Source organism: Armigeres subalbatus, chromosome 2 (assembly GCF_024139115.2).
Source record: "Armigeres subalbatus isolate Guangzhou_Male chromosome 2, GZ_Asu_2, whole genome shotgun sequence".
NCBI classification, from domain to species: domain Eukaryota; kingdom Metazoa; phylum Arthropoda; class Insecta; order Diptera; family Culicidae; genus Armigeres; species Armigeres subalbatus.
In genome coordinates, this window is record NC_085140.1 from 100,568,786 (window position 1) to 100,596,017 (window position 27,232).

Consider the following 27,232-nt stretch of genomic DNA (forward strand, 5'->3'; position numbering starts at 1 on the left):
TGATTGATTGTACACGAATTGTGCGAGGAGGAGAAAGGAAAACTGCAGTAGCTACTGAAGAAAAAACTGGAAAGTTACCTCGGATTTTGGCCGAATAGACACCATTTCGTCGGTATCGCGTATTGTCCGCCGCGAGGAACAGTTTTTCCGGTCACGATATCGACTCCGGAGGCCACCACCAGAGTAACTTCCAGTCTCATAGTCTCAGTAGGTTTGCATTTTTTTTTTGGTGAGGGTAAACGTCCGTCGCAATAATTCCGTCAGTCATCAGAATTTATTTGGCTGCTACCTCTGGACTCTGCCACTTTCGTCATTAGTCACAAGAAAATCCGTGAAGTGAAGAACTAGAAATATAAAATTGCTGCCAAAATTAGAAGCAGCAAGAAGAGAAATTTCCCCCACCACCTCGCACTCGGAAGTGGTTGTCAAAAATACTGCGAATTGCTCCTCTGAACAACAAACAGCATCACCAGCAGGTAAAAATGATCAAACTTTTCTCGCTGAAGCAGCAGAAGAAGGACGGGGAAGCTACACCCAAGTCCGGACCCCAGAAGAAGGCCTTCACCGCGGCCCAGCTGAGAATCACAAAAGGTAAACAAAAAAAAAATCGATTTCCATTTTCGAGCCAATTTTGTTTTCATGGTCGCTAATTTTCACTTTGCGCTTGAACTTCCATCCATGATGGGGCAGACATCAATGAGCTGAATCTGCCCAAAACCTGTGCCACGGAGTTCCCCGATCCGGACGATTTGCTCAACTTCAAGCTGATCATCTGCCCCGACGAAGGATTCTACAAGGGTGGACGGTTCGTGTTCAACTTCAAGGTGAGTGGAGTTTGCTGCTTCGGTTGTTTGGATGAGTTCAGGGTCAATAGCAGCTCGATACGTGAACGAATCGATAATGGGGTTGATGGAATTACTTCGATTGTGGGCGATCGATGAGCAGATACCCGTATGTTGTATCGTAATGTGTGACTTAAATATTTAGATCAAAAAAGGGAAGGCTTGTTGCCAAAATCTGCTGAGTAGTTGTTTGCTAGTTGTTTTGTTTAGTCACATCAATCATTATTCTGCTCAATATGTCGGGATAGGTGATCTAGTGTAGACCACTTGTTATACAAGCAGGAGGTCGTGGGCTTGATTTCAAATCCTTACTACTTTGTATCTCAATCTAGGATAGTCTTGATCATTCAGTAGTTTGTCAATAAACTCTTGGTTTTCGCGAATTTTGCGGATTTGCTCTTCCAGTCGCGAAAATCGCGGTTCCTTTAAATATGGTCGCGGAAATTGCGGATTTATATTATTGCACTTTTTTGCCTTTCTCGTATAACAAAATTGTACCGAAAGGCTATCATTTCACTCCGAATACGAACTTTTTATATAAGTCTCGGAGATCCATAGTGTTATATACCAATCGACTCAGCTCGACGAGCTGAGCACATGTCTGTCTGCCCGTGTGTATGTATGTGTGTATGTGTGTGCACAAAAGCTAGGAAAAACATTAGACAACTTTTCATATAGTAATCATTAACCGATTTTCGAGTTGCATTCGACAGAGGACAAGTCCTAGTTCATCACTATTGAATTTGGTAACGATCAACCGTTGCGTTTAGAAGTTATTAAGAAAATGGTTCATCGAACTATATTAGCTCCATATAAGGTTGGCGTCTTGGCTAAATGCGAGAAAGGCAGTATCACTACTCGGTGAATTAAGTTGGCTTTTTTTTTAAATCGTTCGTTTCCAATATTTTTACAGTGGTTCCTATAAATGTTGTAGCGAATATCGCGGATTATTATTACGTTCTGGGGAACGACTATTTTGCTCTCCAAGAGTGTTATCATCCGGAACAACTTCATAGAACATTCTAACTAGTCGCTATTTAGTCCTTTGTAATAGCATAGCTTAATTCCCATCATAAATTGGTAATTCCCAGTTTAATTGGTAGCCCAGGACCTTAACCCGGGTTCTATGTCCTTCTCAACATTACCTACGAACTTCAACAAATACGTCTGGGGAGGGCTCGCACTTCTCCATCTCTATCACCATCGTCTAACTTACTTTTTCTGAATTCCTTGGTCATTTACTGTAGCAATGTAAGATCGAAAATGCTGCTTGCCAACAATTCAGTGGGCCATGCCCACGTAGCGTTTTTTCAAGCTGTGTGCACGCCGCATTGACACAAGGTACCCAGCATCTCCTACGTGGGCATCGGCCCTAAAACTGATCGCCAGCGTTCAAATATTTTTCTGTTGTTTATCCGGCGTTCTGCACAGTTAGACTAGTGTCGGATCTGTTTGGAGCAGCACACACTACGTTATCAGGATTCGCATCTTGGGCATCAAAGCCTATCTGGAATTCATCGTACTATGTTCAATCATGTAACGAATGAGAATCAACGTTGCTTGGACTTATGTTTTATGAGCAAGCAAGATGTCGCCCCGTTCTTCGCGCAGCTCCAGCTCCCATGGTTAAGCTCGTCCCTCATCACCCTCCTCTAGTTGTCCGAATTCCGGTGAACCTGGCCAACGAGTTCAATGTATTCCCCGCTTCCGTATCATACAACTTTCAGAAGGCCGATCATTAAAGCATTGTCGACGTACTATCTGGTATTAGACTGGCCCAGCCTAGTATGGGGAGAAAAAAAAGTCGTCGGATTCTACGTTCCCAAGATCCCCCCCAACCAATTTTTTTTTCCTTTGGGTAAGAAAATTATTGTAATGAAATACGTCTGATAGGTTTGAACATTGGTAGTGGAATGAAAATTTTATTTAACAATATAACAAACTTCAGCTTCTAAGACACATCATGGATTACTTGATTACGGTACTCCTCCCTAATCCTTGATTCCGATGATTCGCTTCATATGAGTAATCCCAGATTGAACGAGAGGCTTTGTAAATCCATCTGCTGCTTGGTCTTAATGTTTACATAGCTGACCGTCACTGATCCGCTTTCAATAGCTTCGTGAACAAAATGGTAACGTATATCTACATGTTTTGTCCTGGGATTGTAGCTTCCATGTTTGGCTATGGCGATGGCAGATTGATTATCACATAGAATCTGGATACGAATTTCTTCAAAAATTTGCTTCAGCATGTTTCGCCACCAAAGTGCTTCTTGAATGGTTCGTGATACGGCCATATATTCTACCTCGCATGATGACAAAGCTAATATTAGTTGCCTTTTGACGTTCCATGAAATTGCTCCACCTTGGAACATGACAACGTATCCGGTAGTTGATCGTCGCGTATCAACATCTCCTCCCCAATCTGTATCGGTATAACCAATTATTTCGCTGTTGCCTTGCTTATTATATACGAGTCTACTGTTGATCGTTCCTTTCAAATACCGGAAAATTCGTTTCACGGCTTCCCAATGCTTTCGGCCAGGATTACTGCTAAACTGACTAACAGCGTTGACTGCCTAGCATATATCTGGACGAGTGGCTTGGGCTATGTACCATAGATATAATAATCAAGATGTTGGGGTCAGAGCAAATTAGCACTCATTGTATGGTTCCATGTACTAAGATTTCGGTACCCAGTGAAACAAAGCAACGCTTCAATATAAATTTGAACAGTTCTAATTTTCTACTGTTGTCAAGGTTATCATCCTGGCTATTTATTATTTTCCTGCGGTTTCGGACTGGTCAACAACTGAGAGTCAAGGAATATGATAATTTTGGTTTTCTTCAGCTTTAACACTTTTATTTGTTTCTAGATCAATGCTTACAACTCTTATATATAAAGTGAATGCGAATCAGGATGTTTTGCTTCCAAATCCCATACGCGGTTATGAGCGTATCCGACGCAAAACATCTCAAGCTTTGGCACCGAGCTCAACTCCTACGGCACATGAACAAATACACCCTAACCGAAAACATCCGGTTTTCTTAGTTCCCTCGTCGAGGCAGTCGGACTCCTGTTCAATAAATATGTTGCTATTAGCAAAGTTTGACCCCAGAAAATCTTGTCGGCGGAAAAATCCTCCAGCATGGCCTTTGCCTTCTTAGGGCCGATGCCCACGTAGCGGTTTTTCAAGCTGCGTTATCGCCGCGTCCACGCAAGGTACCCAGAATTAAATGTAGTCGTGCACACGTATACGTGTGCATTACTCTATTTGATGGTGGGTACCTTTCGTGGACGTGGCGTTAACGCAGCCTAAAAAAACCGCTAGGTGGACATCGGCCCTTAGTCCGCTTCATGCGCTCCTTTAGCCCATTCTGCTCCAGCATGAACGGAATCGTTCTTTGAATCTGAATTCCTTTGCATTTGAAGAATCTCTTGAACCGCATGCACTGATATTTACCATCGACCGTTTAAACTTTGCCGTGACAAAAGCCTCATACCGGCACACGTATGTGTGAACAAGTCGTAGATTATCCTGAATGGAGAAGACTTTTATGTGCAGCACAGGCCACTCCGGCCTTAGTCTGATAATAAATAAAATGTGTGAACAAGATCGAGCGTTGGGGACGATCTACGTTTTTCACGCGACGAGAACGCTTTTGCGAACGGCTTCTCTATGACACAAAGCTCACATACAATAGTATCGTCGGCCACAAAGCAAAAATATACGTTCACATTATACGTGAATACCAGACATAAGAGACAAATTCCCAATTTGCTTTCATGTCTTTTCGGATGCTTACGGAGCGTGCATATATGCCCGTTCGATCTGATTGGACATATCAAAGTGGAGCTTTTAGCAGACAAATCCCGACCAGCCAGCCTGAAGAAGACGACTCTAGCGAGGCTAGAACTTTGCGGTGCTTATGTGGCCGCAAAAATGTATCGTACTACCATTAAGGCCTTGAAGATGGAGTAGATTGAAACTTGGTTTTGATTGGATTCTACCGTTGTCCTGTTATGGCTCAAGCTACCACCGTTCGTTTGGCCAACTTTCGTTGCAAATCGCGTTTCACACATCCAGGATCTAATGAAGGGACACCGATGGAACTTCGTTAAGGGCGTAGGACTACGAGCCACCGTCGGAAAAACTGCTGGAGCAGAAGAAAAACGTTCTAGTTTTAAGGCGGAGCCCCTGCATCCTCATCCGCTGCTTGATCGATACTCCGATACTCCGGTCAACTTCCAAAATCCCGTACAACACTCTCTTGCCCCTTCGATGTCACTGGCGTGAACTACTATGAACCAGTCTACCTCAAGCCTGTACATGGCCGAGCAGCAGCAAATAGGGCATACATAGCCTTTTACGTGTGCTTCTGCACGAAGACGGTCCACCTCGAACTGGTTGGGGACCCCACAACTTCAGTTTTCCTCGCTGCTCTGCGGCGATTTATTTCACGGCGAGGTCTACGTTCACTCGGACAATGGGCTCAACTTTAAGGTTGCCAGCAACCATTTTCGGGAGATCTACGATCGTTTGCGTAATTCACATACCGCATCAGAGATTTTCAACAGAACTGCGCAACGAGGGATCGTTTGGAAATTCATTCCCCCGAGAGCACCCAATTTCGGCAATCTTTGGGAAACGGTCGTGAAATCTGCAAAGACGTCTTTAATTCGAGTGCTGGGTAAGCAGAAGTTGTCCTTTGAGGACATGGCCAAAGTTTTAACCCAAGTCGAGGCGGCTGTATGAACTAGCGACCGCTTACTCCATTGTTGGAGGATCCAGATGAGTTAGCCGTGCTCAAGCCTGGCATAGTCGTTACTCGCAATACCTGATCCAGATTACACCGATGTACCGTCAATTGGATGCAACACTACCAAGCATTGCAGCAGTTAGTGCAACAACACTGGAATCAGTGAAGGCGTGATTACATCTCGCAGCTCCGTAACCAAAATCAACGATACCCGCAGTCAACACTTCTCAAAGTGGATCAAATGGTGATCCATAAAAAGGATGGAATTTCTGATACATAGTGGCCACTGGCTCGCATCACCGAAGGACGCACGGAGTGGTCAGGGCTGTGAAAGTTCTGCCGTTCGAGAAGTTGCCGACAACATAAACAAAACACAAATAAAACACAATAGTTCATGTAATCATCCACGTTTTTATTTGTCGCTTTTCATAAAATATATTGTTCGCACAACTCATCGTCACCGTTTCTGCTGCTTGCTTGCAGTGAGAGGACAGCACAAAGAAGAGCAGCGTGCGTAGCTTCTATTGATTCGTTTGATTAGTTTTGTGTTTCGCGCCAGTACCCCGAATGCGTTGTAGCGTTCGGTTGGCAATTTGGCGCGTAGTTAATCTTATTAGACTTAAATTTGAATGTTTGTGCGCACGTCCCCTAAAATGTGTATATTGTTTCCATACTAAGAGTCGCCTATAAAAGGCGACTCTGAATTGAATGTCTTGTACAGTGTCTCGAAAGTAACCTCCGAGCTGGCACGCTGCCTCTCGGAGGCAATAAATTATTAGTCCAGTATGAACCAGTTGTAACTTTATCCGTCGTCCGGAGAACTACATAAAAAAATCACACAACGTAGGGTCGTCCCATCCTGGACGAAACATATATTGATCTTGCTAATGGAAAATACTCACTGTACACTTATTTGCAACGCATTTTGCACATAACAAACATTTCTGCTGACCCGTGGTTAGGTCCGATGAAGTAATGAGATATAGTGTTTTCACTTCATCTAGCGGACTACTGCTTCCGTAGCTACAATCCCGTGTACAAGTCGCACAGACCCAGTCACTACCAAGGGGTATAAATGTGCTCCCAAACACATGCGGCGCGATTCTATCGTTTGGCGACTGCGACTTTGTCTATAGTTTAGAAGCGTAAAAAGAACATCGCCTGCAGCGACTGAACGATAGAAAGGCGTCGAACTGTTGCAGATTTTCCTACATCTTTCTTGTTTTGCCTTTCTCGTATTTTTTAAATTATTTTCCATGGAAATGATCGTTCTTCGAACGGCAAAACAATTTAGTTAGAACTGAAAGCAATAAAACATAATTGGTCAGCATTGTACAAAGCAAGAAGTTTTATTCATCCTACTTTTGGGAACAAACTCTAACAGAAATATTTTAGTCGGGAGATAATGTAATCCGACCATCCGAAAAGGTGTTATGTTCTTGCACATAGTATAGATATTAATTTATGGCTGCTGAAATGAGAACCTGATTATGTTGAATATTAGCAAGAAATGAGCTCATAAGGTAAGCATTCATTACCTTTTTAAATATCAGGACTCGTGTGTTCAAGCAACGAATCTTTTGTTGAAAATAACCACTAATTTAGGTAAAATTACAACCAACGATTTGAAATCCGTGATGCAATGATCCATGCCTCAACAAGCTTCCATTTTTGTAGTTTGTTTTCGTTTGAAGAAAAACAACTTAACGAAAATGTTGCTATGGCAGCAGTGCTAAAATTATTTCCAAAGGTCGCATCAATAGATTACGTACTGACAGACGCTTTCATGTCTGGGTACCGAAGACCGTTTATAGCACGCGAAACTGGAACCACGAAAAATTCACCAGTTTTATATTGATTGTTGGTTGCACTGCACTAATGGGCACACAAGGAAATAAAATTTTCTGCGGCACTATGCACTTTTCACACGTAAATTATTTAATTAATAACTGCACGGCAGACACAAACTACACTGTTCACCATTTTATCATCGAATGAAGGTTTCGAGCTCGAAGGCTTCCTTTCAAGAGGTTCGGAAGCCTCCTTTCAAGAGGTTCGAAAGCCTCCTTTCAAGAGGCTCGGAAGCCTCCTCTCAAGAGGCTCGGAAGCCTCCTTTCAAGAGGCTCGGAAACCTCCTCTCAAGAGGCTCGGAAGCCTCTTCTCAAAATTATCGGAAGCCTCCTCTCAAAAGGCTCGGAAGGCTCCTATCCAGCGGCTCGGAAGGCTCCTATCCAGCGGCTCGGAAGGCTCCTCTTAAGAGGCTCGGAAGGCTCCTTTCAGGAGGCTTGGAAGGCTCCTTTAAGGAGGCTCAAAAGCCTCCTTTCAAGAGGCCCCGAAGCCTCTTTCCAAGAGGCTCGGAAGTCTACTTTCAAGTGGTTCGGAAGCCTTCTTTTAAGAGGCTCTGCAGCCTCGCTTCTAGAAACTTAGAACTCTTCTTTCAACAGGCTTGGAAGCATACTATCAAGAGGCTCAGAAGCGTTCTTTCAAGATGCAAGGGAAGCTTCGTTTTAAGTGGCTCGAAAAACGCCTTCAAGAAGCTCGGAAGCCTCTCTACAAGAGGCTCACAAGCCTCTAATAAAGAGGCGCGGAAGCCTGCTCTAAAGGGACTCAAAAGCTTAAAGGAGGATTGGAAGCCTACTGTTGGGAGGGGGTACCTCAAATCATGCAAAAGTTCGAAGGGGTACCTCTCAAGAAAAAAGTTGAGAACCGCTGTCCTAGGCAATATCTTGCTTGGCCTAATTCTTTCATTTGAAACCGCTTACACAAGAATTTCTTTAACTGTTTCTTCATTTTTGCGTCATTGGTAAATAAGAGAAAATCGTCCTCATAAATCGTGACAAACAACATTTTACTGCCATTTACACTGGATTTTGTTTTTACACGATTTACATTTTCTCAATTTTCCACTCATCCCAAATGTTTAACGTATATTAATTATCATGTGATTTTTCTTTGATTTATTCTGGATTTTTTGAATAATGTTGCGGAGAGTTTGGTGGCAAATTGAAGTCACACGATCAAAAATACGAGCGAAAAAAAATCGTGTAAAAACAAAATCCTGTGTATCTTGAAATGCAAACAGGAATCTGTCTTTGATTGCTCTAATCCGAATTCACGCAACGTTTTGTCCAATTGTTGATTCCAGACCCTACTGGATTGCTTCAAACCGTAAAGTGACCTCTGGAGCCGGCATACCTTCGTCGAGTCCGTGATGAAACCCTCGGGCTGCTGCATATGTATCATTTCTTCATTGAGCTTACTTTGCAAAAATGCTGTTACCGCATCCATTCGATCAATTTCTAAACCGAACTTCACTGCCAATGCCATTAGATATCGTAACGTCGAGTATCGTACAACTGGGGCGTACACTTCGTCATAATCTATACCCGGTCTCTGCGAGCATCCTTTCACTACCAATCGTGCTTTGTAACGTTCAATCTTTCCGTCTAATCCGCGCTTGGTCTTAAACACCCATTTACTCTTGATAGCTTTGCCACCGTCTGGTAAATCTTCCAATACCCATGTTTCATTGGACTTCAACGCTGCGATCTCTGTTTTCATCGTTTGAATCCATTGTTCTCGATCGGGTCTACTTCTGCTGCGTAACCCACAAACACACATTTTGTAGATTTAGGATCAAGCTTCAACCTTTTCTGCTTCGGGACATGCATCATGGCGGAAGAGCCAAAAATCTTCAAATGACCAATGTACGGCTTCTTACCTGTCCATTAGGGTGTCCCAAAAAAAAATTGATGTTCGAAAAGTCATGGTGCTCAACCCTGAAATGAAAGATATACCTGCCTGGATATTTTTTGTAGAACAAACCGAATTTCTAAAAAATCGTTTAGAGGTCGCGCCAGATCGATTTTTAAAAAATGAGCTTTTTTAAGGTAAAAAATCAAACATTGGGTCCTTTGACAATTTTTTTCAAGGGTCACCCATTCGTTTTATATTTTTTTATTTTTCTGTGGATCGTTGCCCATATTCTCCATGAATTAGTTTTTGGTATTATGCATTTTTACAGTCTGCAGATTTTTTTAAATATCGAAAATAACACATTTTTTTGACTAATTTTCGAAGTTATTTCAACCTTAAACAAAAATTAATTTTTTTTCGTTCAGAAAAAAATACATACTAAAAAGTGCTATTTATAAGGAGTATTTTCATAAAAAAAGATCCAAGAAATGTTGTTCTGGGGCTGAGATATTACTGTTTTAGTAAATAGTCAAAAAGTGTACAAATTCAGTACTTTTTCTTTACATGTTATAATTTCATCAAGATTGTGCCAATATTTTAATTTAAATTAAAAACAATTCAAAAGAAAATAATTGGGAATATTTTCTAGGTAAAATAGATTTTCTTTCCGATGGAGTTGGTTACGTGAATTACAGGATTTGGTCGGAGTATATGGATGGAGCCAGTTATAAAATGATATCACACCCAACAGTTAATATGTAGCAATAGGGCAGTTCACATTTCAAAAATGTTCGAAAATTCCAACTCCCATATGTCTATTAACATCATTTTGATAATATAGGACTCCTGGCAAAATTTCAGGCAATTCGGTGGTCATTTAGGGGTGGCGCGAAGTCAATTTATGTTTATATGGAAATTTGTATGGGAAAAACTTAAAATTCATTCAAATCCCCCTACAACACTTAAATCGAATTCAAATAAATGAATTTTATTAAATTAAATGAATTCAAATAAACATCAACCAACCAATTTTTGGAATCTATTTGAGCTCAACCAGTGGGTAACTCATTAATTTTGATTTATATTTCCACTACTACGTTGAGGCTAATCACACCATTTTAGCCATTTATCTCATATTCACACTGTCAATAGAATCTTTCAATCTACTCATAACTAATGTGTTATCTGCAGGTTTCATTTATATGGATTCCAAAAGGGAGGTTGGGGATGTTTACTTTAATTCATCACGATTTGACAGTTGTAGGGAGACTTGAATTTTTTTTAAGTTTTTCCCATACAAATGTCCATATAAACATAAATTGACTTCGCGCCACCCCTAAATGGCCACCGAATTGCCTGAAATTTTGCCAGGAGTCCTATATTATCAAAATGATGATAATAGACATATGGGAGTTGGGATTTTCGAACATTTTTGAAATGTGAACTGCCCTAATGTAGTAATATACAAGTAATCAGGTTTACTATGATCTCTTCATTAGTTTTGATTCAATCATAAGATGCTTTTCACGGTATACAAAAAACAAGGCAGGCTCAGCACGTATGTAAACATTCAGTTTGAACGTAAACATGTGTCGTCACTACTATCTTTGCATAAGCTGAACTGAGGCGATGCTCTACGGTCTCAGCATGCGTACTTTTGTACTCTAACATGTGGCGTTAAAATATGCATCACTCTTGACGTGTCACTTTTCTTACAAGCCTACCTTGTTGTCTGTATACCGTGATGCTTTTTATGTCATATGACAGTCAAACAATTTTTTTCGTCGTATCAGTTCGACAGCTTTTCCATGAGTTCACTTGAGATATTGGAAAAGTAAAAACGGAATAAACGTAAAGTAAAAACGGGAAAATGACACTTCAAGAGTGACGCATATTTAATCGCCATATGTTAGAGTACAAAAGTAAGCATGCTGAAATCGTAGAGCATCGTCTCAGTTCAGCTTGTGCGAAGATAGTAGTGACGACACATGTTTACGTTCAAACTGAATGTTTACATACGTGCTGAGCCTGCCTTGTTTTTCATATACCGTGAAAAGCATCCTATGATTGAATCAAAACTAATAAAGAGATCATAGTTAACCTGATTACTTGTATATTGCTACATACTAAATGTTGGGTGTGATATCATTTTATAACTGGCTCCATCCATATACTCCGACCAAATCCTGTAATTCAGGTAACCAACTCCATCGGAAAGAAAAGCTATGTTACCTAGAAAATATTTCCATTTATTTGCTTTTGAATTGTTTTTAATTTTTTGGCGCAATCTTGATGAAATTAGAACATGTAAGGAAAAAGTACGTAATTTGTACACTTTTTGACTATTTACTAAAACTGCAATATCTCAGCCCCAGAACAACATTTCTTGGATATTTTTTTATGAAAATACTCCTTATAAATAGCTCTTTCTAGTATGTATTTTTTTCTGAACGAAAATTTTTTTTTTGTTTGAGGATGAAATTACTTCGAAAATTAGTCAAAAAACCCATATTTATCCACCTAGCGGTGATGGCGCCTTTCTCGCGCAAAAAGGTAATAAATGTAGCCTTTACGCTTACACCTCGATGATGTACAAGAAAGGCAAAACAGTTACACCTTCTAATGTTATGATAGAAAATTTACACTAGTAGACGACAGATGGCGCTGCCAAAAGTTTCTCGAATTTCCTATGTTCGAATTTTGACTTTCGGACAATTTCATAGTACTATGAAACTGAACGAAGAGCATACTTACGCCTAAATGCGTGCAACACGAGCATCTTTATAGTACGATGAAACTCTTAATGGGAAGCCACGGATAAAATATTCATAGATGCAAGGCATTTTTCATAACACATTATTGTTCTATGTGACTATGTCTCATCACTATTTTAATATTATCTATTTTTTGCAATTTGCAATTATTATGAAATTCAATAGTGATCAACAGCGTTTTAGTCTCTGTCGGATGCAACTTGTTGCAAGAAAATCGGATAAGAGTTTCTATGTGAAAATTTGGCTAATGTTTTTTATGGCATTTTGTGCACACACACACGCACACACATACACACACACACACGCACACACGGACAGACAGACATTTGTTCAGCTCATCGAGCTGAGTGGAATGGTATATAACACTATGGGTCTACGGAACTTCGATCAAAAGTTCGATTTTGGAGTGAAATGATAGCCTTTCGGTACAACTTAGTTGTACGAGAAAGGCAAAAATGTGTTATTTTCGATATTTAAAAAGTTCTGCGGACTGTTAAAACGCATAATACCAAAAACTAATTCATAGAGAATATGGGCAAAGATCCGCAGAAAAATTAAAAAAATATAAAACGAATGGGTGACCCTTAAAAAAATTGTCAAAAGACCTAATATTTGATTTTTTACCTTAAAAAAGCTCATTTTTCAAAAATCGATCTGGCGCGACCTCTAAACGATTTTTTAGAAATTCGGTTTGTTCTACAAAAATTATCCAGACAAGTATATCTTTCATTTCAGGGTTGAGCACCATGACTTTTCGAACATCGATTTTTTTTGGGACACCCTACTGTCCATGCTTCTTTATTTAATAGTTTATTTAATAGGCTCAGGCGTTTTATAGAAAAACTTTACGGAGCCGATATTCCATCATAACAAGTAAGTTACAGTATAAAACATAAGAATAAAAACAAACTTATTTTGCACTCTTACGAGAGCTTTTCCTTGGGAGGCGATGCTCCGTCGATCCTGATTTGGCGAAAGTGGCCCGACGCTGGCTCGCCGCTAGTTTCCGTGTCTGTTCTTCCATCGCTGCATTGAAATCCGTTACCAGCTGGGTAGCATTGGGGATACCACATGTCCTGTAGATCTGTTCGTCATCGATTCTCGCATGTTGATTTTTCGGTTCCGGTTTTTCATCTTCCTGATCAATACGACCCTCGAGTGATTCTTCTTTCACATATTAAATAATTTCATCAACCATCGGATCCGGTTCCTTGTGATGGTCCATTTTCCTGACTATTCCGGCATATGGCGGTTTTTGCTGATTCCAATTTAGTCTCTCTGGACAGGAATTCTTCCGGTGTCCTTCTGATTGGCATGCAAAACATTTATTTTTTAGTCCGTCATAAAATATCTTTCCCTTTCGATTACAAACTACGGTCCTACGGACAAACTTCGGTCCTCTTTAAGGTCAATGTACACACCTCTCACACCCCTGCATACATGATCTAGACCCAGATTTGCAGGAAACTTCTCGTGCACAATTCGGTCTACCTTTCCGCATCGTTGAAGAGTCGAAGAAAGTTCTTCATTCTTGATTTCCGGATGGAGATCAATCATCCGGACATAGTGTACATTTTGACCAGCCATCGTCATACATACATCCACCGATTTTCCGTCACTGTATATAAAATGTTTGGTTTCCGCGTTTTTGGCAAGTGACTCCGTCATTGCCTCCTTCGTGTTGTACTTAATACATACGCTCCGGTTTTCAGTCACTTTATACACGGTTTCGATGTTCAACAAATCGCCCTCCAGTTGCTTTACCGTATTCCATCTCGTCGCAAGCTTGCACTGAATCGATTATTTACAAATTCTCGTCCATTATCACTTCTCAAAGTCTTCAATTTGCAACCAGTTTGTCGTTCAGCAATTACTATGAAATCCTCATATGCTTCAAAAACTTGATCTTTCGACTGCAATGTATAAACAAAAACCTTCCTCGTCGCATCATCAATAAAAGTCACGAAATATCGACTGCCCGCCAAAGATGGTACCGTGGATAATCAAAATTCGGACACACTCAAACTTCGGACGCTTGAATTCGTATGGGAAATTTTCTGAAATATTTCATCGAAATGTTTCGCCAAGCTGGAACGGAAGGACTAATAGTTTTTGCTTGTTTTAGTATAGTTACATTTTAATAAGACATGTTAATACAATGCGACGAAATGATTAAAAGACAGTCTGAGCTGTGCAGTGAGAATTGTTTTCAATAATTCTTCCCGGTACTGTGTAATCAGGTGTCCGAAGTTTGAATCTTTGTGTCCGAAATATGAATCCAACCCCGCCGGTGTCCGAGGTTTGAATCAAACAGAAGCCGGACATTTTCATAAATTGCAAACATTCTTTGCAATATTCTGCACGTATTAAATACGTAGTTCAAAGATGAATACTGTACTCAGTGATTGCAATGGTGATTTAAACGGTGTGATTTAAAATGCGAGTTAACAGGATGTTTGTATATCAGAAAGTGCTTAAGCGTCCGAAGTTTGAGTTTGCACGGTACTTCGAATGGTCCGCATAAATCTGTATGTACTAGCTCCAGTCGTTCAGTAGCTCTACTTTCACTTACCGGAAAAACATCTCGAGAGTGTTTGCCTTGGAGACATGCTATGCAGTTCAAATCCTCAACATTCTTCAATTCGAATCCATTTGACATCTGCTTCAATTCAATTGCTTCAAGCATTGAACGTTCAAATGGCCGAGTCTCCTATGCCATACCATTACCTCGGTTGACATAAAAGTATTCTGAGTTTGACGATTCAATTGATATAATCTACCAACTGCTGTGCCCGAAGCAAATACCTACTTCTCCTTTTTTATCAAGCACCATACAAGAAGCCTCCGTAAACGTAACAACAAATCCCTTATTACAAATCTTGCTGACTGATAACTGTCAGCTGCTTTTGATAAGTTAAACCACTGCATCGCTATCGCCAAATTAGACAAGTTTGGAGTAAATGGCACTTTATTGGAATGGTTCCGATCATATCTATCCGGCCGCCAACTAACGGTTGCTATCGGCGACTGCAGATCTGATTCCTTCGTGGCTACATCGGGAATACCCCAAGGAAGTCATTTGGGACCGTTTGTCTTCCTACTATATTTCAATGACGTGAATTTTGTACTCGAAGTTCCTCGCCTATCGTATGCTGATGACCTGAAAATGTTCTTGCAAATCCAATCCATCGACGATTGCTATTTCCTTCAACGTCAGTTAGAATCCTTTGCCAATTGGTGCAACGTCAACCGTATGTTAGTCAATCCGGCACAATGCTCGATGATCACTTTTTCTCGGATTAAATAAAAAAACAAGTGGTAAAAAACAAAAAACAAGTGGCAAAGGTGATCGGCAAAAGGCCAAAAATGATGTGGTTGATGAAGTGATTGGTGATAAGGAAAGTGAAGTGGTGGTGGCGGTGGATGAAACAGAGAAGACCATCGATGGACAAAGCTGCAAGTGCTGTGGAAGGCCTGATACAAATGAAATGGTGCAGTGCGACAAGTGCGATGGATGGCATCACTACGAATGCGTTGGAGTTAGTGAGGAAGTCGTCGACCAAAGCTGGAGTTGTGCCAACTGCAAGACTGCAACATGGAACCAGCGAACAACGTCAACATCCAACAGGGATCTAGCGTCGAAGTGTACCAGCAACGAGCACTCACCCAAAAGTGTTTCATCCAAAAGGAATGTTTCTCTAGCTGCAGCGATTATACCATTAAGCGGAAATCCGGAACTGATAAAGCCATCAGATCCTGCCGGAACTCACACTATGAATGAATGGAGTCAATCACGTCAAACGGATGGAGCAATACCGCAGAAGAGCAGAGGGACAGGAAGGAAGTTATTTGTTCCATCGCTGGAAGGTTTACCAGTTATTCAACTGGATGAAGCATCGGAAGTCTCATGTTCGTCATCACAGAAGTCTGCTAGAAACCGTGCAAAATTGAAGTTACAGCGTCTGGAGGAAGAAATGGCTTTCGAAGAGCAGCAAGCAGAAAGACGTCGGATAGCTGAACAGCAAGAAGCGGAGAAACATAGAGTATTCATCGAGAAGAAGTACAGAATCTTAGAAGAACTAGCTAGCGAAAGAGGATCTAGTCGAGTTTCCGGTAGTGACTACTCTCGGAATCGTGTAGCGGATTGGATAGAGAAGGACTGTCATTCGGATGCGGCGCAACAATCCCATGGACAACCAGCACAGCAGGGGCTAGGTCAAGAAGATCTGCTACCAGCGCAGCAGGAGTTCGGACAACGTCAACAAAATCCGTCAGAATGTCGAAGTACTTCAATCCCAACATCCAACCTCAATCGACTCGAATCCAAACTGGCCAGCTTGGGGTGCCGGGTCGGGTTCCTCGATCCCTGGTGAATTCAACGCTCCTAGAACATCCGACGGAAGCAGAGCAACCAGACGAACACGATCCATTCCAACTCTCGCGCTCCCAAATCGCAGCAAGGCAAGCAGTGTCGAAAGATTTGCCAACATTTGCCGGCAACCCGGAGGAATGGCCAATTTTCTTTTCTATGTACAATAGTACAACCGCAATGTGTGGATTCACTGAAGAAGAAAATCTTGTGCGGTTGCAAAGAAGCTTAAAAGGGAAAGCTTACGAATCGGTTAAATGCAGGTTGATGCATCCGGGAAACGTTCAGGGCATAATAAACACACTGAAGATGCTGTACGGCCAACCAGAGATCATCGTACACTCGTTGATTTGTAAGATCAGCTCTCTACCGCCCATCCGCGAAGATCGCCTCGAGACATTGGTGGACTTCGCCGTGAGTGTGCAGAATTTCTGTGCGACGGTGGAATCGTGCGGCCTAGACGACTACATGTACAATGTAACTCTTCTGCACCAGCTTATTGGAAAACTACCTCCATCGATTAAGCTGAACTGGGCTCAGCATCGTAAAGCTCAACCGGCAGTCAACTTGGCGACTTTCAGTAAGTGGATCTACTCTTTGGCGGAAGCAGCAAGCACGGTTACGTTTCCAATGGAATCTTTGCAGGCGAAACTAACTCGAAACGATGTTCGGCGCAACCGAAAAGGTGAAGCATATCTCAATGCGCATACAGAAACACAGGAAAAGTATAATGTGATCGTCTTCCAAAGCACCTGAAACATTTGCTGCGCCGGTAGTGTAAGAAAACTGTCTGGTGTGCCAAGGAACGTGTAAGTCAGTGGACAAATGCAAACGGTTCTTGGAGCTTTCCAGAGACTCCAAATGGGCGGTCATTCGTGAGTTTGGTCTTTGTCGAACATTTCTCCGTCGGCATAAAGGATCTTGTAGAGCAAAACCGTGCGGCAAGGACGGGTGTTACTTCAGACACCACGAGCTATTACACAACGAGCAGAAGAGAAAGTTTCACAGTAACAGTGCAAAGACCGGAAATTCCCAATCTCCTCAATCAACAGCAAGCGGCGCTGAGCTTGGGTGTAACACACACCAAACGGCATCTAGTCCAGTCCTCTTCCGCTACCTTCCAGTTGCGTTATCAGGGCCGAGGAAGACGATCTACACTTATGCCTTCCTTGATGAAGGCTCAGGAGCAACGCTGATCGATCAAGATCTTGCCGACGAGCTACAACTGGATGGAACGCCGAGCCCAATATGTCTACGCTGGACGGGTGGCACTGAGCGGTGTGAGAAGAACTCGTGCATCATTCGTCTACAAGTTGCCGGACGGCAGAAAGGAGCAGAGAAGTTCACATTGGAGGACGTGCAAACGGTCAGCGAGCTGCTGCTGCCGTTACAGAACCTAGACATAGATGAACTGAGGCGATCGTACCGTTTCCTGGAAGGATTGCCCATCGCATCATATCACGATGCACGTCCTCGCATTCTGATCGGAACAAAGCATGCGCAGCTGGGTTTAACTCTCAAGAGTCGCGAAGGAGAATTCGGTGAACCGATTGCAACCAAAACTCGTCTAGGCTGGACCGTGTGGCAATCTAAGATCCGGAGATGCTTCAAGCATGTTTCATTACAGCTTCCACGTGTGTTCGTTAAACGAACGGCCGAACGACAATCTGCATCAGACGATGAAGGATTATTTCTCCATTGACAGCCTGGGAATTAGTTCATCAAAACCGCTTCTGTCGGCCGAAGATGAGCGAGCCGAAATGCTTTTGAGGTCTCTCACACGCTTCTCAGAAGGCCGCTATGAGACTGGTCTGCTCTGGCGCTATGACAACGTCCGTCTGCCAGATAGCCGACCGATGGCTCTGCGTCGCCACAGATGCCTGGAGAAACGAATGGCGAAGGATCCCAATCTCGCAGAAATATTACATCAGAAGATCGTCGACTACGCCGTCAAGGGATACATTCGTAAGCTTTCCGAAGAGGAAGTGCAGCAACAATCCACCGACATTTGGTTCCTGCCCGTCTTCCCGGTAACAAATATCAATAAACCCGGAAAAGTTCGCATAGTATGGGATGGTGCGGCCGAGGTCCATGGAGTCTCGTTAAATTCTGTCCTCTTGAAAGGTCCCGATCTGCTATGTTCTCTGCTTGGCATACTGTTACGCTTCCGACTGCATCCTGTTGCGGTAACGGGAGATATTCGCGAGATGTTCCATCAAGTGAACATTCGGCAGGAAGATCAGCAATACCAATGCTTTTACTGGACGGGTGAAACCGGCGAACTGGCGGTGTATGTCATGACGGTGAATGGCGCAGTATGTCAAGAATGTTAACCCGGAGCGTTTCAAAATGAAGTATCCAGCAGCATGTGCAGCAATTATCAAGTCGCATTACGTCGACGATATGCTGATCAGCTTTGCGACGGAAGAAGAAGCGATCCAGGTAGCCAAGGATGTTCGACATGTGCACGCGCAGGGCGGATTTGAGATCCGCAATTGGATTAGTAATTCCAGAGAAGTTGTAGATGCGCTGCAAGAAGACAATGCCGATGAAGAGAAGAGCCTAGACCTATCAGCAGAAATGGCCACTGAGAAGGTTCTAGGAATGTGGTGGAATACGGTAGCTGATGCTTTCACCTACAAGATCGGCTGGAAACGCTTTGATGGCTTATTACTTGAGGGTGGACGACGTCCTACAAAGCGGGAACTACTACGGATTCTGATGACCATATTCGACCCGCTTGGACTTATCGCTCACTTTCTCGCCTATCTGAAATTTCTGCTGCAGGATGTCTGGCGATCCGGAATAACATGGGATGAAGGAATCGACGACGATGTGTTTGAAAAATGGCGGAAGTGGCTCAGCGTTCTGCCGCATGTAGAAGAAGTCAAGATTCCTAGATGTTTCTGGCCAGGACATCCTATCAATGAAGCCGACGAGACTCAGCTTCACACCTTTGTCGACGCTGGTAAATGTGGGATGGCAGCGACATGCTTCCTAAGGTTCATGAAGAACGGAGAGACCTATTGTTCACTCGTCACCGCCAAAGCTAGAGTGGCTCCTCTGAAATTAACATCGATCCCTCGGTTGGAGCTACAAGCAGCGGTCATTGGCACACGACTATCGAAAACGGTGCTTGATACGTTGTCTATCCGGAACATGAAGAGGTTCTACTGGTCCGACTCACAAGACGTCTTATGCTGGATCAACTCCGACCACCGGCGTTACAGCCAATTCGTCGGTTTCCGCATTACTGAGATACTGGAGTCCACCGAACCTCACGAATGGCGATATATACCTAGCAAACTGAACGTAGCCGACGATTCTACCAAGTGGGACGGGCTTCCTGATCTTTCTATTAGAAGCAGATGGTTTCGAGGGCCAAATTTTTTGTGGGAAGACGAAGAGAAATGGCCATCATCTACCAAACGCGATAATTTGACGAACACCGAGCTGCTGACAACTCTGTTGGTTCATCACACGTCTCCGGAACCGATCATTTGCCTTCAAAACTTTTCCAACTGGAAGCGTTTGCTGCACGTAATGGGACTGGTGCTGCGGTTCATCACGAACTGTCGTCTTCAATTACAACAAAGAACCATCAACAGAGAACCTTTGAACAACGGTGAACTCCGTACAGTTGAAGCACAACTGATACGAATCGCACAAGAAGACGGATACCCGGAAGAGTTTCACATACTACACAGTAACTTAGAACGCCCCGCAGAGCCAGCTAAACTACTTCCTAGATCAAGCCTGTTGTACAAGCTTACCCCGTGGATCGATGATCGCGGCATTATGCGAATGAAGACGCGTATAGCTGCGTGTCAGTTCCCACCGAAGATGCGAAAAGCCCCATCATCCTTCCAAGAAAACACCACCTTACCACCCTTATTGTACACCACTACCACAATAAATATCACCACCAGAACCACGAAACAGTGATTAACGAGCTACGTCAGAAATATCAAATTGCTCGTTTACGCACATGCTACAACCAAGTTCGTCGGAATTGCCAAAGATGCAAAAACGAGCGAGCAGTACCGAATAACCCGATTATGGCCGACCTGCCACGCGGCCGCCTAGATGCTTTTTCTCGACCGTTTACTCATTCGGGCATCGACTATTTCGGTCCCATTGAAGTTGCTGTCGGCAGACGAAATGAAAAGCGCTGGGGAATGTTGGTGACATGCTTAACCACCCGAGCAATACACATCGAGCTCGTTAACTCGCTTAGCACCGATTCATGCATCATGGCAATCCGAAATTTCATTGCTCGTCGTGGTCAACCCTGCAAGATCTACAGTGATCGAGGTACCAACTTCATTGGTGCGGATAGAGAGCTGCAAAGGCTCCAGACAACGATCAACCACGACGAAATTATGAGAGAGTTCACGACCGAAGAGACAGAGTGGGTGTTCAATCCTCCATTGACACCGCACATGGGCGGTAGTTGGGAGCGATTAATACGGACCGTTAAAAGCAATTTAATGGCTGTTTGCGTTACCAAGACCTTGACTGATGAAGTTCTTCGGAATCTGTTGGTCGAGATCGAAAACGTCGTTAACTCCCGACCCCTCACGCACGTTCCAGTAGATGACGATTCTGGTCCAGCCCTAACTTCTAACCATTTTCTGGTCGGCTCCTCCAATGGTTCAAAACCCCTAGTGACCATCGATGACAGCGGTTATGCTCTGAAGCAGAACATGTGTACCTCGCAGATCCTGGCAAATAGGTATTGGAAACGCTGGGTAAAAGATTATCTTCCGGAAATTACCCGACGATCCAAGTGGTTCCACACAGTCAAACCCATCGCTATCGGAGATATCGTCGTCATAGCCGATCCGAAACTACCACGGAATTGTTGGCCAAAAGGAAAGGTCATATCTACGTGTGTCAGCCGAGACGGCCAGATACGATCAGCGACCATACGTACAGCTCGCGGGGTCTACGAGCGCCCTGTGGCTAAGTTAGCGATCTTGGACGTTCAGCGCGTGGAGCAGTAAACCAACCGGATGTTGGTGTACCCTGGGGGAGTGTTGGCCTAATCCGTTAAGCCAGCGCGCGCATCTATCATCATAGTGTCTACACCACTCGCAACCCTGCGAGCGATGTGACAATACGGTTGACGTGGATGACAGGTATACGACCTGGTATTGGGTGAGTCTGAGTATGCACAAAACAGAGAGAAAAGGACGAACAAATAGAAAAGAAGTCGGCAAGTCAGGTATTCTGAGGAAAGATAGATAAAATTAACTTAATTCTAGTTCAATAATTCCAAGTGGGCTTGTGCACAAATCTATATTGGAACCGGTAAGCCTAATTTGCCTAAATATCGCCTAAAATTACTTAAAACCTATCCTTAAACTAGGTAACCTAAACCTATTCCGCGACCTATTGTCCACACGCCATACATGCTACTATGAACTAGGTGACGTGAAGTAATTGGTAAGAGTAAAACTACAGCAAAATGAATTCTAAACCTTATAAGCTAACTTACAATAAACCTAATAGGATTTACGACTACAGCTTATCTACTTGAACCTTGTAAACTACGTGGAATTATACAAAGGGAACTAAACGTAAGTTATTATAAAATGTATTTACATTTAGGCATAATAATTAATTGAGAACGATTCCACTACACATATAAATGTGCATGATTGATGAAATTATTATTTAGCATGAAGGCAACTTAGATATATACAATTGCCAAGTATTGCCTAAACTAAAACCTGTTCAAATACCAACTGAATTTGTTATGTTCTATGTGACAGGAAATTATATTCTCGCTATCACCGGATTATACGTGTTTCATTTCGCTTCCGGTCGAGAATCATAAGATCGGAAACATCCCGTTGAAACTTTACTTCAACACTAGCCATTCCTAGAGTCCACGCGCCACCTTCTGTGTAGCTCCGAGACGATTTGAACGATAGCCGTTAAAACGGCGTTCCAGCCAACTTCATCTTTACACATCCTCCGGACTAGGTTGTCCGAGGTAGTGTCCAGACCACATGTGGCAAGCATGTGGTCACGCATTGTGCGAAAACGCGGGCACATGAACAACACGTGTTCCGCCGTTTCCTCTAAACCTGTGCACACTTGACACTCGGGCGAGGCCGAGTGTCCGAACCGGTGTAGATACTGTCTGAAGCAACCATGGCTTGTAAGGACCTGAGTCAGGTGGAAAGTGATTTCCCCATGGCGCCTCTTGACCCACGTAGAAATCTCCGGTATCAACCTATGTGTCCATCTACCCTTAGTGGAATTGTCCCACGTACGCTGCCATTCGACCATTGAGGCCAACCTGATAGTCCTACGGATGCCTCTCGTGCCGCGCATTTTGAAGCACTCTATCTCTTCACCGATAACGATGTCAATAGGCATCAAACCGGCGATTACGCAAAGTACATCGTGCGACACGGTACGGTACGCGCTCGCAACTCTTAGGCACATGAGCCTATGCGTACTTTATAACTTTCTAACAATAGCCAGAAGCTTGCGGTTGCTGGTATAAACCGCAGAGCTATTGGACATCATCCGGGACAATGCCACTACATCTGTGAAGGCACGCTTGCAGACGTAATTGACGTGTCTACCAAAGGTGAGCTCATCGTCGATCATTACCCCCAAGAGTTTGATGGAGCGTTCAGAGGTGACCGCGCAGTTGCCTGCCCTTATCACTGCTTATTGTTCCGACTTTCGGTTGTTAACAACAGCCACCTCAGTCTTGTGGCGAGCCAGTTCAACGCATTTCTGACCCGCCTCCGTGTCGTATACCAGTAATCGGTTCTGGAAGTAGCTTCCGAGAATCTTGTACAGGTACTCGGGAATTCCAAGACGCAGGAGCGCATCTGCAATAGCTGCCCAACTGGCACTATTGAAAGCATTCCTCACGTCGAGAGTCACTACTGCACAATAGCAAACTCCCCTCCTCTTACGCTGGATAGCGTCTGGTCTATGGTCGACTTACCCTTCCGGAAGCCAGTCTGGTTACTTGATAGACCATCCGCACCCTCCGTGCGTATCAACAACCTGTTGAGGATGATCTTTTCGAGCACCTTCCCCGCCGTATCAAGCAGGCATAATGGTCTATATGCCGACGGATCCCCTGGTGGTTTTCCCGCCTTTGGCCGCCGCCTTGCGCCTTATCTATACTGAGGGACTGTGCAATCCCCGCAAGTTCCGCCACGGTTACTCTTCCCTCGTCGGCCACCCTGCCCCCTTGCAGCTCCACAAAGTGAGGCCAGGGACTTGGGTCATGACGTGCGAAGAGCTCCGCGATGATTCTCTCCAGCATCTCTGGAGACCGCTCTGTGGGGGCCATCGCCCCACGTGTCTTGGCCATTACGACCCTATAGGCGTCAACCCAAGGATTCGCATTGGCACTTTGACAACACAGGACTTCGAAGCAGGCTTGTTTGCTTGATATCAGCCTTCAGAGCGGCTCTTGCAGCCACTCCACGCCACCCGTCGTTCAACACGCTCCTCTTCTTTGCGTGCTCGCTGCATCCGCCTCCGTGCCCGTAGGCAGGCGCGGCGCAAGTTCGCAATTGCTTGAGTCCAACAGTGCGCCGGTGGCCTCCCATTCCTAGAGTGGACTTATTCCTAGGCATGGTGGCATCGCTTGCACGCGAGAGTACTGTTACCAGCTGCTCGCCGCTCAGACCGAGAGTATTGTGCTCGCGGCGTAGCGTTTCCTTAAACACCTCGTCGTCGAAGCCCACGTACGAGGGCTAGGCATCGCCCCTTCTTCCGTCCGCTGAATGCTGATCGTATAGTCGATACTGTAGCGAACCGCCAGGTGGTCGCTGTGAGTGTAGCCATCATCTACCCTCCAGTTCAAACTACTCGTTTGGCCTGGGCTCCAGAACGTAACGTCGATAATCGACTCGGCCCCGTTCCAGCTGTAGGTACTTTTGGTACCGACATTGGCCAAGTTCACATCCAACATGGCCAGTGATTCAAGCAGGATCTGCCTCCGGCTTCCCCATTCTACGGCCCAAGCGTTGAAGTCCTCCGCTATCACCACCGGCGTACGCCCCATCAAGTTAGCCGTCAAACAATCCAGCATACGACTTAACTGCTCGATCGACCATCGAGGAGGCGCATAGCGTATATGCCACAGAGCACACCGACCATCCCACCTTGACGCTTCGTAACTTGACTACGCTTCAGCTCGAGGATCATCTCGCCCGTCCGGGTACGTCGACGTACGTCGGCGCCGAGTTCACTGAGCTTGACGTCACTCCTCATCGCCTTCAAGACGTTCGAGTACTTAGCCTCGTCCGTCTTGACGACTAGGGCATCGCCCCTGGAGCGATTGGCGCTTACCCTAGACTTCTTGCTATCCTCATTCGCCTGGGCCTTCTTTTCGACCCTTGACGTCTTCGGTTTCCTCTTGTCCTTGACCAAGGTTAAGGAGGCGTTATCCCCCTGTATTTCCCTGGTCTGGGGCGGCTGAGAGCTATAAGCCTGCCGTAACCCCTTACCACCGTCTTTCCTGGGTGGACGGACCTTTCCAGGTCCTTCCTCCCCCGGTTTTGAAGGTATCTGGAAGGTATCAGGGAGCTCATCCCCGGGAGACTGTCTCCCCCGTTTTTGTGTCTGCTCCGTTGGACGTGCCCGCGAATCCTTGGGTCTCAGTCTGGGTAGACCTCGACTCCACGGTTTTCACAGGTTCGCACTTGGCCGTCCCGGCCGCCCTCTCCAGCTTGGCGTCCAACATCGACTTTCGAAGTTTCGACAAGCTCCCCTTGAGGTCCTTACTGATATTATGCTTCGATGACGCAAAGTTGATAATGGCGTCCAGCTGTTCCGTCGCCACCTCGAAGGCCGAAAGCCCACCGTCTTTGCGGTTTATCGCCCTCCCAAGCCATGGGCCGTCCATAACCTCTGCAGGCGTAGCCGTAGTGGCCCAGCCAGGCACTGCGCACCGAGCTGCCGACTATTGCCTCTGGCCTCCTAGGCGGAGACCTGAACAACCAACCTCCTGCGAAAATCTAATTATGACTTCTGAATTGATTGATTACTACTCTTAGGTTGGTCCCAATTACCCACATGAGCCTCCCAAGGTAAAATGCGAAACCCAGGTCTACCATCCGAACATTGACCTGGAGGGAAACGTTTGTCTCAATATCCTACGCGAAGACTGGAAGCCGGTGCTGACCATCAACTCGATCGTGTACGGATTGCAATACTTGTTTTTGGTGAGTGCTTTCTGTCTCTCTATAGATGCGAATATTTCGAAAACATAATTACCCGTCAATATATTGTTCTCCGTAGGAACCGAACCCCGAAGACCCCCTGAACCGAGAAGCCGCGGAAGTGCTCCAGACGAACCGACGCCTTTTCGAGCACAACGTGTTCAAGGCGATGCGCGGCAGCTACATTGGCGAAACCTATTTCGAGCGCTGTCTCAAGTGATATATAAGTTCAACACTCACACTCAAATGTTGCGTTTATTTAATTATTCTTACGATTGGTGGACGCTATTATATAGACTTTAAATATAACTAAATCGTAAAGTGCGGATAGACCGAGGGCGACGTTAGAACAAAAGCGCAAATAAATTAAAAAACAAATAGCTGCGGCATGCGAGCACACGGGAGCGTTTCGTATGTGGTCGAGGATCGTTCTGTATTTGGTACCGGATAATAGGGATGAGTTTCGCAACACGACATACGAGAATGGAAAAGCAACACAGATGGACATAATTAAAGATAAAGCAGAACAAATTAAGCAAATGAACATATGATATGAAATCTATATTCCAAATCAGATAAATTCGACAACCATGAAACAAAACTGCAAAATCAACTCTTGTATCAATATCGAAAGCAAATATAACTAAACACATGATGGAGTTTCTGTCACATTCAGTTTCATCTCTGAGCAGTGTACCGAGTTTTGAAAACTCAGTACAGGAAAGCAAGAATAAAGCAAGTAAATTGACTTGATGCGAAACGAAAAAAAAATGAGAATCAATGATCTTAGTTTAATTTACATGAACAGTAAGAAGTAAGGTAAATAAACGGTATTTATACATAGAAAGGCCACAGACATACAAATGTATAATCTAATCTTGATTTCTTTCAACCAAAACCAACACATGTTGTAATGTTCTAATCTAATCTATTTCACTATCACTTCTATGGAAAACAACAAAGTTAGATTACATAAAGCAACAACAGAGGATTCAAAATAAATACCCAAAAAAGATCCCCACAGACGATTAGGTATTCATTGTACTCAAATAGTGACAAGTGGAAAACAAAAAACAACAGAAAGCTACAATTACATATGAAAAATTTTACTCGAATTGTGCGTTCCAAATATTTTCTTGATCACAATCCATTTTTCCAAACATAGTTCATTCTACTAAAAAGCAGAAATATCCGAGCTAATCTTTCGAAATATGTTTAAACGATTTAGATTTTCAAAAGTATCGCAAAAATCTGTTGAGGCAATCTAACTGAATATATGAAGGAATTCAACAGGAATTCCGAACAAATTACACCGAAATACTGAAAGAAATCCGACCAAATTAAAGACAGTAAGGAGTTGAACAGAACACAATACGACCTGCCTTCCAAAGAAATCCGACCAGCCTTCCGAATGATTCCGACAGACTTCTTAAGGAATCCGACTCGTCTTCCAGACGAATCCGATCCGGCTACCGGAGGAATTCGACCGGACTTCCAGAGGAATTCGACACGACTTACGGAGGAACTCGACTAGACTACCGGAGAAATTCTACCGAACTTCCGGAGGAATTCGACTGGA

General features: G+C 43.9%; 1 protein-coding gene across 1 annotated transcript; it reads left to right on the forward strand.

Moving 5' to 3' along the window:
- LOC134210413 (NEDD8-conjugating enzyme Ubc12) lies at positions 1–26,768 on the forward strand. Its single transcript, XM_062686459.1, has 4 exons — positions 1–591; positions 691–824; positions 25,489–25,656; positions 25,733–26,768. Exons 1-4 carry the CDS (start codon positions 483–485, stop codon positions 25,871–25,873), a joined length of 552 nt encoding a protein of 183 aa, XP_062542443.1. The 5' UTR covers positions 1–482; the 3' UTR covers positions 25,874–26,768.
- Positions 26,769–27,232: the final 464 nt, after the last annotated feature.